The sequence below is a fragment of the Hevea brasiliensis genome, chromosome 7 (genome assembly GCF_030052815.1).
Source record: "Hevea brasiliensis isolate MT/VB/25A 57/8 chromosome 7, ASM3005281v1, whole genome shotgun sequence".
Classification (NCBI taxonomy): Eukaryota; Viridiplantae; Streptophyta; class Magnoliopsida; order Malpighiales; family Euphorbiaceae; genus Hevea; species Hevea brasiliensis.
In genome coordinates, this window is record NC_079499.1 from 103,980,553 (window position 1) to 103,993,186 (window position 12,634).

Below are 12,634 nucleotides of genomic sequence, written 5' to 3' on the forward strand. Positions count from 1 at the left end.
AATCTTGAAACAACCCCACTAGATTTGGAGCATAACTGTAATAATTGGCTAACCAAGTGATCTCTTGCATTTAGCTGCAAAATGGAAGATGACTGAAGAAACCATATTCCCTTCTGGACTTTTGTGAAGCCTCCAACACTGCTAAGCAATTGGAATGTGGTTGAACTGATGAAACAAGTCTTGGAAACAAATGCCTTCTTCCTCATATTTGGTGGGTTTTACCCAATCCACCTAATGAATGTGCTTGGATATTACCTCCTGATTTCACCTAAACTTAACAACAACCTTTAAGTCTCTCTTGAAAAAATCCAAGGGAAGCTTAAAAATTTGTGAGAACATGTGTTGGGATTTGCTTGCCACCTTTATCCTGTATTTCTTATCTCCCAGCTTGAGTGAGAAAGACATACAACCATTCCAAGATTGCAATTTTCACTAAATCTCAATCACAGGAGAGCTAGGACCTTCCTTTTATGAAAGCCCTCAAGAGGAAGTTAGTCCTAAATATTTGCCAAGTTCTGGTACTTCTTCAAAACTTCAATGAGATTAAGAGTAAATTTGAGAGTAATTTGAAATTGAGTTAGTTACTTATAGCAGTTTCTATTCGGGTTTGATGATTGAACCTAGACCTGACTAGAACTGTCGATTTCAGTTTAAAGGTTATGGCTAATTGGGACTGAATTGAAGGGTTTACCCTAATTTCGATCAAATATAACTGTTAATTTTTTTTATATAAAAATATAATTTTAACCTGAATTGAATAGAATCGATTTCAATTTAATTTAAAATCAATTTTAATTAATTTAAATTTAATTAATTTTAATCTAATTTTAATTTTAAACTCAATCCATTTGATTTCATTAGACCGTAGCTAGTTTTAAACTGTGAGGGAAATATTAATCAAACCATGCAATAATTACTCTAAATTATTAAATAACTTGAGGGTAAAATAATTGAGACCATTAATCTCTCTTTATTCTCAACTTCCAATATGACAAATCAACGTAGATAATCATAAGTATATATGTATCCAAATATATATAAAATATAATAACAAAAAAATAATTAATAACATGCTTTCTTGAATTGAAAACCTCTTATATTATTATCATATCCAAATTATTCAAATTAATTATATGCATATAGTCAATTTAATTTATTAATTTAACTATATTTACATTTCAGTTTTGCAAGATAAGATCTCACCATGAAAAAACAATAGTGCAGCTACAAGAAATTAGAATTGATGTAAAAATGAACTCATCAATTGTTAAATTAGATTATATATATATATATATATATTTGTGTGCTTTATAAATACATTTTAATTAATTTTGTATCACATTTTTTATATAAATATTTAATTTAATGATTATTAAACTCATTTTTATATGAATTTAAATTTATATTAAACGTATTAAGAATCGCATATATAAGAAGAGGATAGAGTATATATATCTTAGAAAAATACAATATCCAAATGGATTTTAGCTTGATATTGAAGACATGACAGCACAAATAATAATCAATCATTTCTTTCATTATATATATATATATATATATATATATATATATATATATATTTTTTTTTTTTTTTAAATTTTACGATCAGGGTATCTTCAAGCCGGTCGTTCATTCTTACCTGTTATCTCCATAACTTGGATTGGCCTATAATTCAATCTTGTTCAACTTTTGCTGATTACTCGTTGTAGGGAAAGTCTTTAAACTTATTAGCTCGAACCCATTGCTGAGTAACCGAGCAGCAAGGCTGTGATTGTACTCGGATGCCAATAAACATGAACACTTGAATAAACTTTTAAAGACAGAATACAAGATTACTGAGACAATCAAGCCACAGAAGAGAACTAAGAGGATCATGAAAATGTTTGCATCGAACTGACTGGTGCTCGTATAGGTGGCTTGGAAGGGGGAAGGAGCCGGTATCATTGGTGGTTGGGCTTGTACTAACAATTTTCTTGGGGGAAAGTAATCTCCAAGAAAATTTTGATTATAGAGATCAGCGGATGTGGGAATAGCTCTAACCATGATTGGAAAGTTTAGTTTTTTGAGGTTCTTGCAAGGATATATGGCTGCATTGATCGATGAATTATGTGAATATATAGGAAAATTGCATTGGTTGAATGATTTTGTCATTATTTGCATCCAAGTCAGCTTCCAACATCTTTTCTTTTTCATCTTCTTTTCCTCAATATCTTTGTTGCTTAATCGTTTTATTATTTTTACATTAATTTATCTCGAATTATAGTTTGATTATTCGAGTTACTTAAAAAAATTTTAAAATAATTTATTCCAAACGAAAACTTTAATTTATGGATTATTGAATTTAAATAATTTTAAGTGGAGTGTAAATTTAAAAATATTACATGTCTAGAAAGCAGTAACCTTTTTTTATTATTTTTTTTTTGGTCAAAAATAAAACAAAAAGGACAGCCTCGCTTGACATAGAGATCGAAACAAAGAGCTGTTGATCTAAAAAATTATAGATGAAAGACAGGTGATCCTACTTTGCAAAAAAATGAACTGCTTGATTTTAATCCCTGTTCATAATGGAGAAGAAACACCTTGTAAAAAAGGAAAACAATGATTTGAGATCTTCAATGATGCTACTGATATTTAGAGGAATAACACCACCTTGCAAGACTTTAATGACCACTTGAGAGTCCCCTTTGAAGGTACCTTTAGAGAATTCTTTTACTTTGGCTAACAGCACCACTTCTCAACAATAAGACTTTTTAGGATATGCGGATCACCTATCCCTTTGTGGTTTTGGCACATCCAACCATGAGGAAACCCTTGATGATTCATGACAATAGCTAGGTATGCAAGCCAACCAGATGATGCAAAGGAGGTGAAACTCATTCTGCCCTATTCATAGTGTCAACATATTTTATCTTTGTAAAAATTAAATAAAAAGCGAAGGAAAATATTTTATAAATGTATGAATTCCATTGCATAGCTTATCCACAACATAGCTTGCAATCATCTCCTCAATAGGATAATGAACCATCCATGCATAATCGAAGAGGGCAATAAATATTATTATAAAGAAAAAAAAATTAATGGGATCGAGTAATATGATGAACTTATTTTTATTTAACGATTTCATTTAGTTTAATGATAGTTTCGATTTCTCTTGTTTAATTTTTATTTTTATAATTATTATATTTGGAGAATTTTTATTTTTTCATTTAAAAAAAAATCTATTGTGAATCTAATATTTACCTATTAAATATATAAATTATATATATTTGTATCTTAAATTTATTATAAACTCGGTTTATATAAAAGGTTCTTCATAAAAAGAATAAGCATATTAAATATCAAAAAATAAGATAAGCCTTTTTTTTTTTTAATTTTCCAAAATTTTTATTAATAATTATAAAAAAATCAACTTTAAATTTATTATATTTCTTTCTTTCTTTTCCATGTAGATTTTTTATTTATTTTTTTATTATGACGTCAATTTTTCATTTTTTTCTAATTTTATTTCCAAATTATTAATTTTTTCTATTAAAACCTATTTTATTTAAAATAAATACACATATTTTGTCTATACATGTTATTTATTTCACACACTTTATTTTATTTTCACGTTAAAAATTTTACCTTTTTTGTTAAATTTGATTTTACCAGCTAAATTGAAATCAAAACTAAATATCCGCCATAAAACCAGAATCATCTCGATATTGGCTCGAGATCGTAAGCAATTATTTAAATAAAAATATTAATTACGATAATTAATTTTATAATTTAATTAGTGCAATATAATATATGATATTTCACCTGTTTTCAAATCTATAATAAAATTGTAAAATAACAATTTCAAAATATGATAATTTTATTTTCTTTGATAATTATATATTATGTAAATATTAATTCCAGTTTTCATGCATATTAATATATTTAATGATCAAATGGATATTATAATATTTAATATATATAAATATGATGCATGAATATTTATTAAATACATAAATTATATTGGTTTAATTTTTTATATAGATTTTATTATTTTTTGTCCTGTCTGTTCATCAATTTTAACCCTTATAATAATATTATTTGCTAACTTTAATTAATAATAAAAAATTTCCTGCACATCAAACTATAAACAATAAAAATCTTTTAATATATTTTTATTAGAATTTTTATATCTAAATATTATGCTCCTTTATACTCTCTTTGTCTCTCACCCTCTGTTTTTTCTCTCTTCCCTTTCTATCTCATTCTCTATTTCTCTACATCCATTGCCATAGTTTTTCATTAGTAAATAAAAAAAATTAAAAAATATAAAAAAATCATAATTTATATTATCAATATTAATTAGTTTCAATTCAATATTAAGCATTAAGATTGATACTAAAAGTAACTTGTGTGATTATAATAATTATAATATTTAATTTTTTTAAAAAATTATAATATTTATTTAAATATATAAAAGATAATTATAATAGTACTTATATATATGTTTTTAAAGTATGTGTGTTGAATGTGTATTAAACACTTTATAGTTATAGCTATTCTATTTATAATATATATATATATATATATATATATATATATATATATATATTTATTTATATTAAAGTATTATTTTTAATGTTAGGTTAATTAATTTTATAGATAAAATCCTTATTAATTTAAAATCATTATATCTTTAATAAGATTATGATCTTTATAAAAATTTATATGTTACAATAAATGTAATTATTAATATATAACATTAATTTAAATATCATAAAACAAAAATATAATATAATATAATAATAAGTCTCTAATAAATATTAATTTGCAAAAATATTATTAAAAATTAAAATGATAACCTAATATTACATGTAAATTCTTTTAAAGTATTAAATTCATTCAAGCTTTATTTTTTTTTCAATTTTAATGAAAATATGTTTGATTTTCCTACATTTAGTATTATTAATAATTTAAAGTTACTGTTTTTTTAGTAAGACCATATTATTTAGTTTAACATAAAATACATTTATGAATTAGAAATTAGGAATAATATTTTAAAATTTTCATATTTATAATTATTTATTTAATTAATATATTCACATTTTAATTGATTTACATTTATAACAATATATTTCTAATCCTAAAGAAAATTATTTTTATGGGCAATTTCAATAATTGTAAGCTTTGATTTAGTATATTGTCATTAAAAATATAAATTTTTATTTTTATACTATGAGATTTTATCATGTCATGTTATATCTGTCAAGTCAGTATTCTATTAAAATTATTATAAAAAAAATAAATTTATAATTTTTACACAAAAGTCATAATGTGATTTTGTAATTGATGAAAATTTTTTAATTTAATTCATTAATTATAAATTTAAAATATAAATTTATGTAATTTACATATTTAATATGTTTTATATTTTATATTTTAAATTTATAATAAATTAAATTTAAATAAAAAAATTTATAATTAATATTAATCATGTGAGTCTCATGAATTTTAAGATAAAGTATTCTATCTTTATCCTTATGAAAGATAAAAATCATGGAAAACCGAGTATGACGTGGCAGGATCATCTGAATACTGGGTCCCACAGCAGCGAAGCTCCTGGTTCCTTGATGGAGAAGGAGTGAAGGACCCTGTGGCCTAAAATTCTATTGTAGTACAAAGAGCTCTCTCTGGGTAAGCCAATCAAAACACAAAAGGGTTTCTGTTTTCAGAACTTTTTGATCCTCTTCAACGATGTATCTCTTAACTTATTTACCTTCTGGTAAGTCAGCTAATCCCTTTATCTCTCTTTCCATCTGTGTCTCTCTGTGGATGTGTGAATTTGTCTCAGAACGCCTTAGGGTTCTTCAATTCTGATAACAGAATTCAAATTTTGACTATAATTGGAAATAAAGTGGTACCCAGAAAACAAAGAATAGACCCAGAAAAAAAAGTATCCTTTTTATACAGCCAGGTTCTTGCAGGCAATAGCAAGTGAACAATAAGTCTATGCTGGTTTTTTTGTTTTGATTTTCTTTTTTCTTTTTGAACTTTTGCAGGACATCAATGCAAGTTTTCTTATTCTCTGTTGGTCAGCTTAATTCTCATGTGTTTTTCATGTTTTCCTTGTTAGCAATTCAATTACTTGTGATCGTTTTATTTTCGTGCTGCTCAGTTTGTTTTCTGTTAAAATTATTGGTTCTGGGTCTTGTATTATCGTCATTATGATCAGCTTTGGATTGAGCCTTTGAATATGCATCTCCTGTTTGCTTGCTGTGAAATGCTATCAAGTCGGGTTATAAGGGTCTAATTTCAATTTCTTTCGCAGGGTTTGTGCTTTTGTAGTTCATTTTCTAATATGGCATCATCTCATAGTAATACTCACACTGAAGGTGCCAAAATGGAACAAATTATCACTGAATTTTTTGCTAAAAGTCTCCACATAATACTGGAGTCGAGGTCTCCTTATATGTCATCTCGTAATTACAGTGGTGAGCAAGCTATATGGTCTCCATCTTCCTCTTCATCCTCCTCTTCTGGTGTAAGGCCAAGAGATAAATGGTTCAATTTGGCACTTAAGGAATGCCCAGCTGCTCTTGAGAATCCTGATATCTGGCGCCAGAGCAATCTAGAACCAATGGTTATTGATGTGATTTTGGTGCAGAGACCACTTGTTTGGGACCCTGTAAATTGTTCCCCAAAAAAGGATTTTGGTAGGAATATTTCCTCGAAGGAGCGGTGTCCTTTTAGTTGGAATTCTGATCAGGAAGAATTAGGATGTGAGGCTAAGACTGAAAAAATTATAGAGAGGTGGATAGTGCAATATGAGAGTAGGAGGTTAAGGGATAACTGTTCGGGCAGTAGAAGATCAAGCAATACTTTGCATATGATGTATAAGAAATCAGTATTACTTTTGAGGTCTTTGTATGCAACTGTTAGGCTTCTACCTGCATATAAGATTTTCCGTGACCTCAATTCGTCTGGACAGATTCGCACATTCACCCTTACTCATAGGGTTTCTTCTTTTTTTGAGCCCTTCACTCGCAGGGAAGAGGCTGAAATGCTGCTATTTGGGTTCACTCCGGTGGATACTTCCTGTGGTCGGCTTTGCCTTTCAGTGGTTTATCGTTCATCACTCTCTGATATAAGCTTGGAATCATCAACCCCAATGTCTACCCAATTTATCCCTGATTATGTTGGGAGCCCATTGGCGGACCCACTGAAAAGGTTCCCCTCTCTTCCTGTGCCACATGGTTCTCCATCATCCTTGCCATTCTCAAGACGACATAGTTGGAGTTATGACATCTACAAAGCTTCTTCACCTTCATTTTCTTTCTCACCATCTCCTACTCATTCAGAATCACATGCATCGATTTCTAATCCAAGTTCCCGTCGCTTGCCACCTATGAGCTTGCCTCCTCATCCACCTGAAACATCTTCAATTCATAAGAAGAATACCAGCTTTGATGAGTATTATCCTTCCCCTAACTTTACACCCTCCCCATCGCCATCACCACCAATCTATATTCCTGGGAATCATCTTTCTAAGTCTCTTTTACGGTCTGAAAGTGCACCAGTTAGCATTCCTTTAGCCAAACTTGCTAGTTCCCCTGTGTTGTCAAACAGGCAAAATTTGCCTCCATCTCCTCCCCTTAAAGGTACCAGATATGGCAATCCTAGGACTGATACAAGCACAGGTTTTGTTCAGATTGGTGCATCAGATGAGAAGGTATTATATATGCTCATTACAGTGAGCTTTGTTGCAATCGTGTTTGTTTAATTTAGGATTCTTTTCATATGTTGTAGTTGTTCTCTCTTGGGAAAGATGACATTAGAAAGTATTCGGGGATGAAGATATCATCCAACAGCTCTCCACGGATTTCATTTTCCAGAAGTTCCAGCAGGTCTTTTCAGGATGATTTTGATGATCCGGACTTTCCTTGCCCATTTGATGTGGAGGATGATGATATGACAGATCCAGGTAGCAGGTAATTGGTTAAGTAGTTTTTGCTATAACATTACTTTTGTTGTATTTAATTTTGATTTGAACATAACTGCTTCAAATCACTTGCTTACAACTTCAAGTTATTAAAACTATATATATATATATATATATATATATATATATATATATATATATATATATATATTCAAAAATTAGCATAGAGATTCTTTTGAATAGAGTCAAATTATACCACTTTTTTACCGAAACTGATTAGTGCAGAATGTCCCAATACAGATCTACTGAAGGATTAGAAGTTTGAAATCAATTTGTCATCTAAAATTTAAATACGCTAAGGATTAAGTCTTCATTAAGTTCCATTGTTTCAGTTTGATGTTTCTGTCTTGTCATTGAATTTTAATTTTTTAAAGGGTGAATAATTTTTTTAACAATTTGTGGTAACTGTAAAAAGCCGCAAGGAACTCAAAGGAGTTCTTTATAAGAGCTCATATACCTGCCATGGGACCTCAAGTATCCTGACCTTTGCTGAGATGTAATGTTAACATCATAAAGCTGGTCTTTTCAAGGAGGTGGATAATGGTTAAACAGCTAAGCTTAATATGTAACATGGACATTATATATTCGTGATCTATATTTTGACAGCAAAACAGGATAACAGAGCTGATCAATCTACCACTTCCACCATCGCCTTTCAACAATTGATCGGAATTTAAAATTTGAACTTCAAGAGTCTCTTAGTAGGCAAATAATCTGATTGGAGAGATAATGATAACAAAAAGAAGGCCATTGATGGGGATCTTTGTGCAAGACTTCTGAATAAGTTTTATTTAGTAGGAAAGAAAAGCATGTAGTGACGTGGGATACTTATTTCTTCAGTTATATGGGTATATATATAAAAATATCATATTTTAGCACTTGGGAAAATAAATGTATTTATTTTTGCAGAAAAAGTGAGTATGATTGTGGATTTATCTGACGTGTGTTTGGTTGTCTGTTTGTGAAATCTGTTTATAAATTGAATTAAAGGGAAGGCCATCAATGTATTATTGGTTGAGTAGGGATTAGGAGTTTTCATGGTCCATTCTGTGTCGTGTTTTTTATGATGGAAGGCATTATCAATCCAACTGCTTTCATGTTTTTGGGAAAACATTTGAATTCTAGAAGGTACACATGGTTTTGAGTTCATAATTGCTGTAATGCTTTGGCAGAAAAATTCTTCCTTCTTTTCCCTTATTCAGCAAAGTTTGTGTGGATTTTGTGTTGAAATATGCTTAATAGTGGTTGCTATTTCCATTGCAATCATGCATACACAAAATTAGTTGTTCTAGTCTTCATATTATTTTATTTTGTACTATTAAAGCTTGTGGGTGAGTTTGGAGCTTCTTGTTTTGATCTTGGGTATTTGTTATTTCTTTGCATTATAAAACTATAAAGTGAATGTAAGTTATGTAGAACCATAGTTATCAGTGATGCACCGCAAGTGCTTCTAGGCTTTTGGTTCACCCATCTTGCGGCACCTCAATTGGTTCCTGTTACTAAAGTTTGGTGCAGCTCTTTAAGTGATGCCTTGATACGCACCTTAGGGACTTGAGGCTTTTGCTTTTTTTTTTTTTTTTTTAATTCAATGCTATACTATATTGTTATGCTTGCACTGCTAGATTTTTACTTCATGCCTTAAATTTGGTCTCAACCATTGGATGGTATCATATGTGGTAATACAGTGAGTACAGTTGTATGGTACCAACTTTGACTAGGTTAATGTCACAACATGATTTTGTGATTTAGTACCAAATTGTTAGAAATTATAGACAAGGGGCTACTTTAAGGCTGTGTTTGGAAGGAAAGGAGAATGAGGAGAAATGTATTCCGACTCTGTAATTTAAGATATATTTCCTCCATTTAATGTACCTATCGCATGTTACTGACTGGATTACTTTCCTTCCTCTCTACCAAATGCCGTGTAAAAGAAATGTATGAAGAGGAAGAAATGTTAATTTTTGTGTTAGACTATGTTTAATGATGGTTTCTGTTGCACTCCTGTGTTTACATTGCTTATGGCAAATTAATGTGGCGTGAGGTTAATTTGCGTGTTTGTAATTTCTTTGCATTTACTGTACATATGACTCATTGAATGAGTTTCAGTAGTTAACTTCTTTGCTGTATTTATTTGTTATTATGATTTTTTTATTGTTTTTGCATTCAATTACCATTGCTTGCAATTTGAAGCTCTAGTGCGTGCTTGCGCCTAGGCCTCAAGTACCTTATGCGCTTTAATGCACCTTAAAAACTATTGTTCAACTAGTCTTAATGGATATCAACTTTGCAGTTTTTATATTCATTTTCCTTATATATTTTTTTAAAGTTTTTATTTTTACCAGTTGTGAATCAGATTCTGCAAGTCCTACATACATTGTGCTTTTGACGTATGTGCTTCTATATTTGACACTCATAACTGCTTTGTTATTTTTTAATACTATATATGCAACAATGTGAACATTCTTGTATTTGTATTTGTCATGGGGTTGGTCCTTGGGTTGGGCTGGTTAAATAAACATCGTCCAGTTTGGTGGGTTTTTGCTGTCCATTTACCAAAGCATAATAGAACCAAACAAAGCCAACAAATTGACGTTGGTCTGATTGATTCATGCTTGCAACCTATTGTATCCCTTTTGATCTTTTTGCAGGTTATAATTTGGCTTGGAGAATGTGTTCATGTTGTTAGTAATGTCAATTTTTGTTTGTTTCAAAATATATCCAAATTAAAAAATAATCATTTGTATAAAAAAAAAAAAAAAAGAAACTCAAAGTAATCATTAATTACTTTTTCTCTAAAACAGATCATATTATTTTGTGTTTGCGTTAAATAGATTCTTGTCCTATCATATTCATAATTCTTGTAGTAATTTTATTCTTGTCCTATCATATTCATAATTCTTGTAGTAATTTTATGTTGTGTCCGAACTCCACAATTTCCACCCCTAAATCTCTTCATTTAATATGCTCCTTCATTTATGTTAGCTATTACAAAGCCTATTATTAGGTGCTTATTTATAAACTAGAACTTTTAGATTGAATAGTCTTATAGTGTCAGAATCTGTTTAATGAAGTGGTCTAGAATTTCTTTGGCATTAATTAAATTTAAGTTCATTTAATTGCACTTCTAGCCTTGTTGACTTTGATGCAAGGATGATGTCTTCTTCTTCTTTCTAGATTAAGCTGCAGACCTATTCTTTAATAATGTGAGGTATAATCTTTTGCTAGACATATGCCACCTCAAACATGTGAAACAAATTTGGACACTCAAAGTGAGCATGTCCTAGATTAACGGCCTATGCACCAGTCAGCTTTTGCTGTTATAGTTCTGTTCTAGTAAAAGAGATTATTTAGTCCTTTCACTTCACATGATATGGGTAAAAAGTTTGGAAATTATATGTAGACGCTTTTGTTGTGTTAAAGTCATGTTGCAGCATAAGTGAGAGATGACATTGAAATTCATTGTTTCTCCTTCGCAAATTTTAATCTGTTCTATTGTGTTATTCATTCTCTGTGTGCATGTTTCATGACTTGCAGATGTGTGACCAATAATGATAAACCATGCAAATTTTTGGATGTTAACCTATACTCAACTCAACTAAGCCTTTATCCCAAAAATTTATTGGGGTCGGCTATATGAATTCTCTTTCTCCACTCTAAACGATTTTGGGTTAAATCCTCGGATGTTAACCTATAATACCTACATATTACATCTCATAGCAACCTGTTAACCAAAATTTCCAATTTAATTGTGCGATATGTGAGTTGCAGCTAATATTTTTACATTTATTACGGAACTTCACTTTTGTTCTTATTCTGGGACATGCATGTTGTTCTTCCATTGTGGTGGCTGTAAACCCATCTAGTATGGGTCATTCAACAAAAGATAATGGGCAAGGATGGCAAGCATAAATAATAGGGGAAAGGAATTCTATTATTCTTCTCAAATGTATTGGCATTCGAACTGATTTGATGTGTTTATCTGGCAGGCCAGAATCATTTGATCCAAGAGGCCTTTTGTGTGATCCACACGAGCCTGGAGGACTGTTTCCAATTAGAAAGTCACAAGATGCTGCTGTTGGTGAGCTTGTACGTATGCTAAAGAAAGCACCACCTCTACGCCAAGACTTCTCCACTTCAGTTTGTTTGTCGCAAGACAAAATGTCTAGCAGCAGCCTCCAAGAGCAGCAGGCTTCTGCAAGCATTGCATCTTCAGGGCTTGTTGCATCAAAGACAACAGCTGATGCATTGGAAGAACTTCGGGGTTACAAAGAGATGAAGAAAGACTTGTTGCTTAGTCAAGCTGGTAGGTCCAACACATCAGCAAATGATACTTGTATGCAAAAATCTACAACTGGTTGAACTCGTGTTGATACTTGCACATATGTATAGCTAATGGTTTAAGAGGTGATTTCATACTATACGAATGTTTTATTAGCGCCCATTTCCTCTGTATATATGAGGCGATGTGAAATGATGAGTGAGTTTCATACATTATCGAAAGGTTTACAGCTAACTTTAAATTGCCGCAACTTTTGTAGGTAAATTCTGTGCTGTGTTTATGACTGCTTAAAAATAGTGAGATCTTGGCTTCTGTGTCATGCATCGATGATATATTTTTCTTTTTGTGCACTTCATAGTTTGCCCCTTTTTCAATGAAAT

At 30.4% G+C, this 12,634-nt stretch overlaps 2 protein-coding genes across 3 annotated transcripts; both read left to right on the top strand.

Moving 5' to 3' along the window:
- The first annotated feature begins 5,603 nt into the window (after positions 1-5,603).
- LOC110673554 (autophagy-related protein 13b) lies at positions 5,604-7,991 on the top strand. Of its 2 annotated transcripts, none has more exons than XM_021836686.2 (3): positions 5,604-5,758; positions 6,305-7,705; positions 7,783-7,991. In XM_021836686.2, exons 2-3 carry the CDS (start codon positions 6,335-6,337, stop codon positions 7,966-7,968), a joined length of 1,557 nt encoding a protein of 518 aa, XP_021692378.2. In that variant the 5' UTR covers positions 5,604-5,758; positions 6,305-6,334; the 3' UTR covers positions 7,969-7,991. The 2 variants fall into 2 exon arrangements, with proteins under 2 accessions (XP_021692378.2, XP_021692379.2); XM_021836687.2 differs by having other exon boundaries at positions 5,644-5,758; positions 6,036-7,705.
- A 3,620-nt stretch (positions 7,992-11,611) lies between these two features.
- Positions 11,612-12,573, top strand: LOC131181597 (autophagy-related protein 13b-like). The gene has a single exon (XM_058150399.1). It carries the CDS (start codon positions 11,945-11,947, stop codon positions 12,332-12,334), a length of 390 nt encoding a protein of 129 aa, XP_058006382.1. The 5' UTR covers positions 11,612-11,944; the 3' UTR covers positions 12,335-12,573.
- The last annotated feature ends 61 nt before the right edge of the window (positions 12,574-12,634 follow it).

Excerpts from the sequence above, each read along its gene's own strand:
- LOC110673554 (XM_021836686.2), top strand. The coding sequence starts at position 6,335 with ATGGCATCATCTCATAGTAATACTCACACTGAAGGTGCCAAAATGGAA. Across the intron at positions 7,706-7,782 it reads TTGGTGCATCAGATGAGAAG|TTGTTCTCTCTTGGGAAAGA; the intron begins GTATTATATATG and ends CATATGTTGTAG.
- LOC131181597 (XM_058150399.1), top strand. The coding sequence starts at position 11,945 with ATGTGTTTATCTGGCAGGCCAGAATCATTTGATCCAAGAGGCCTTTTG.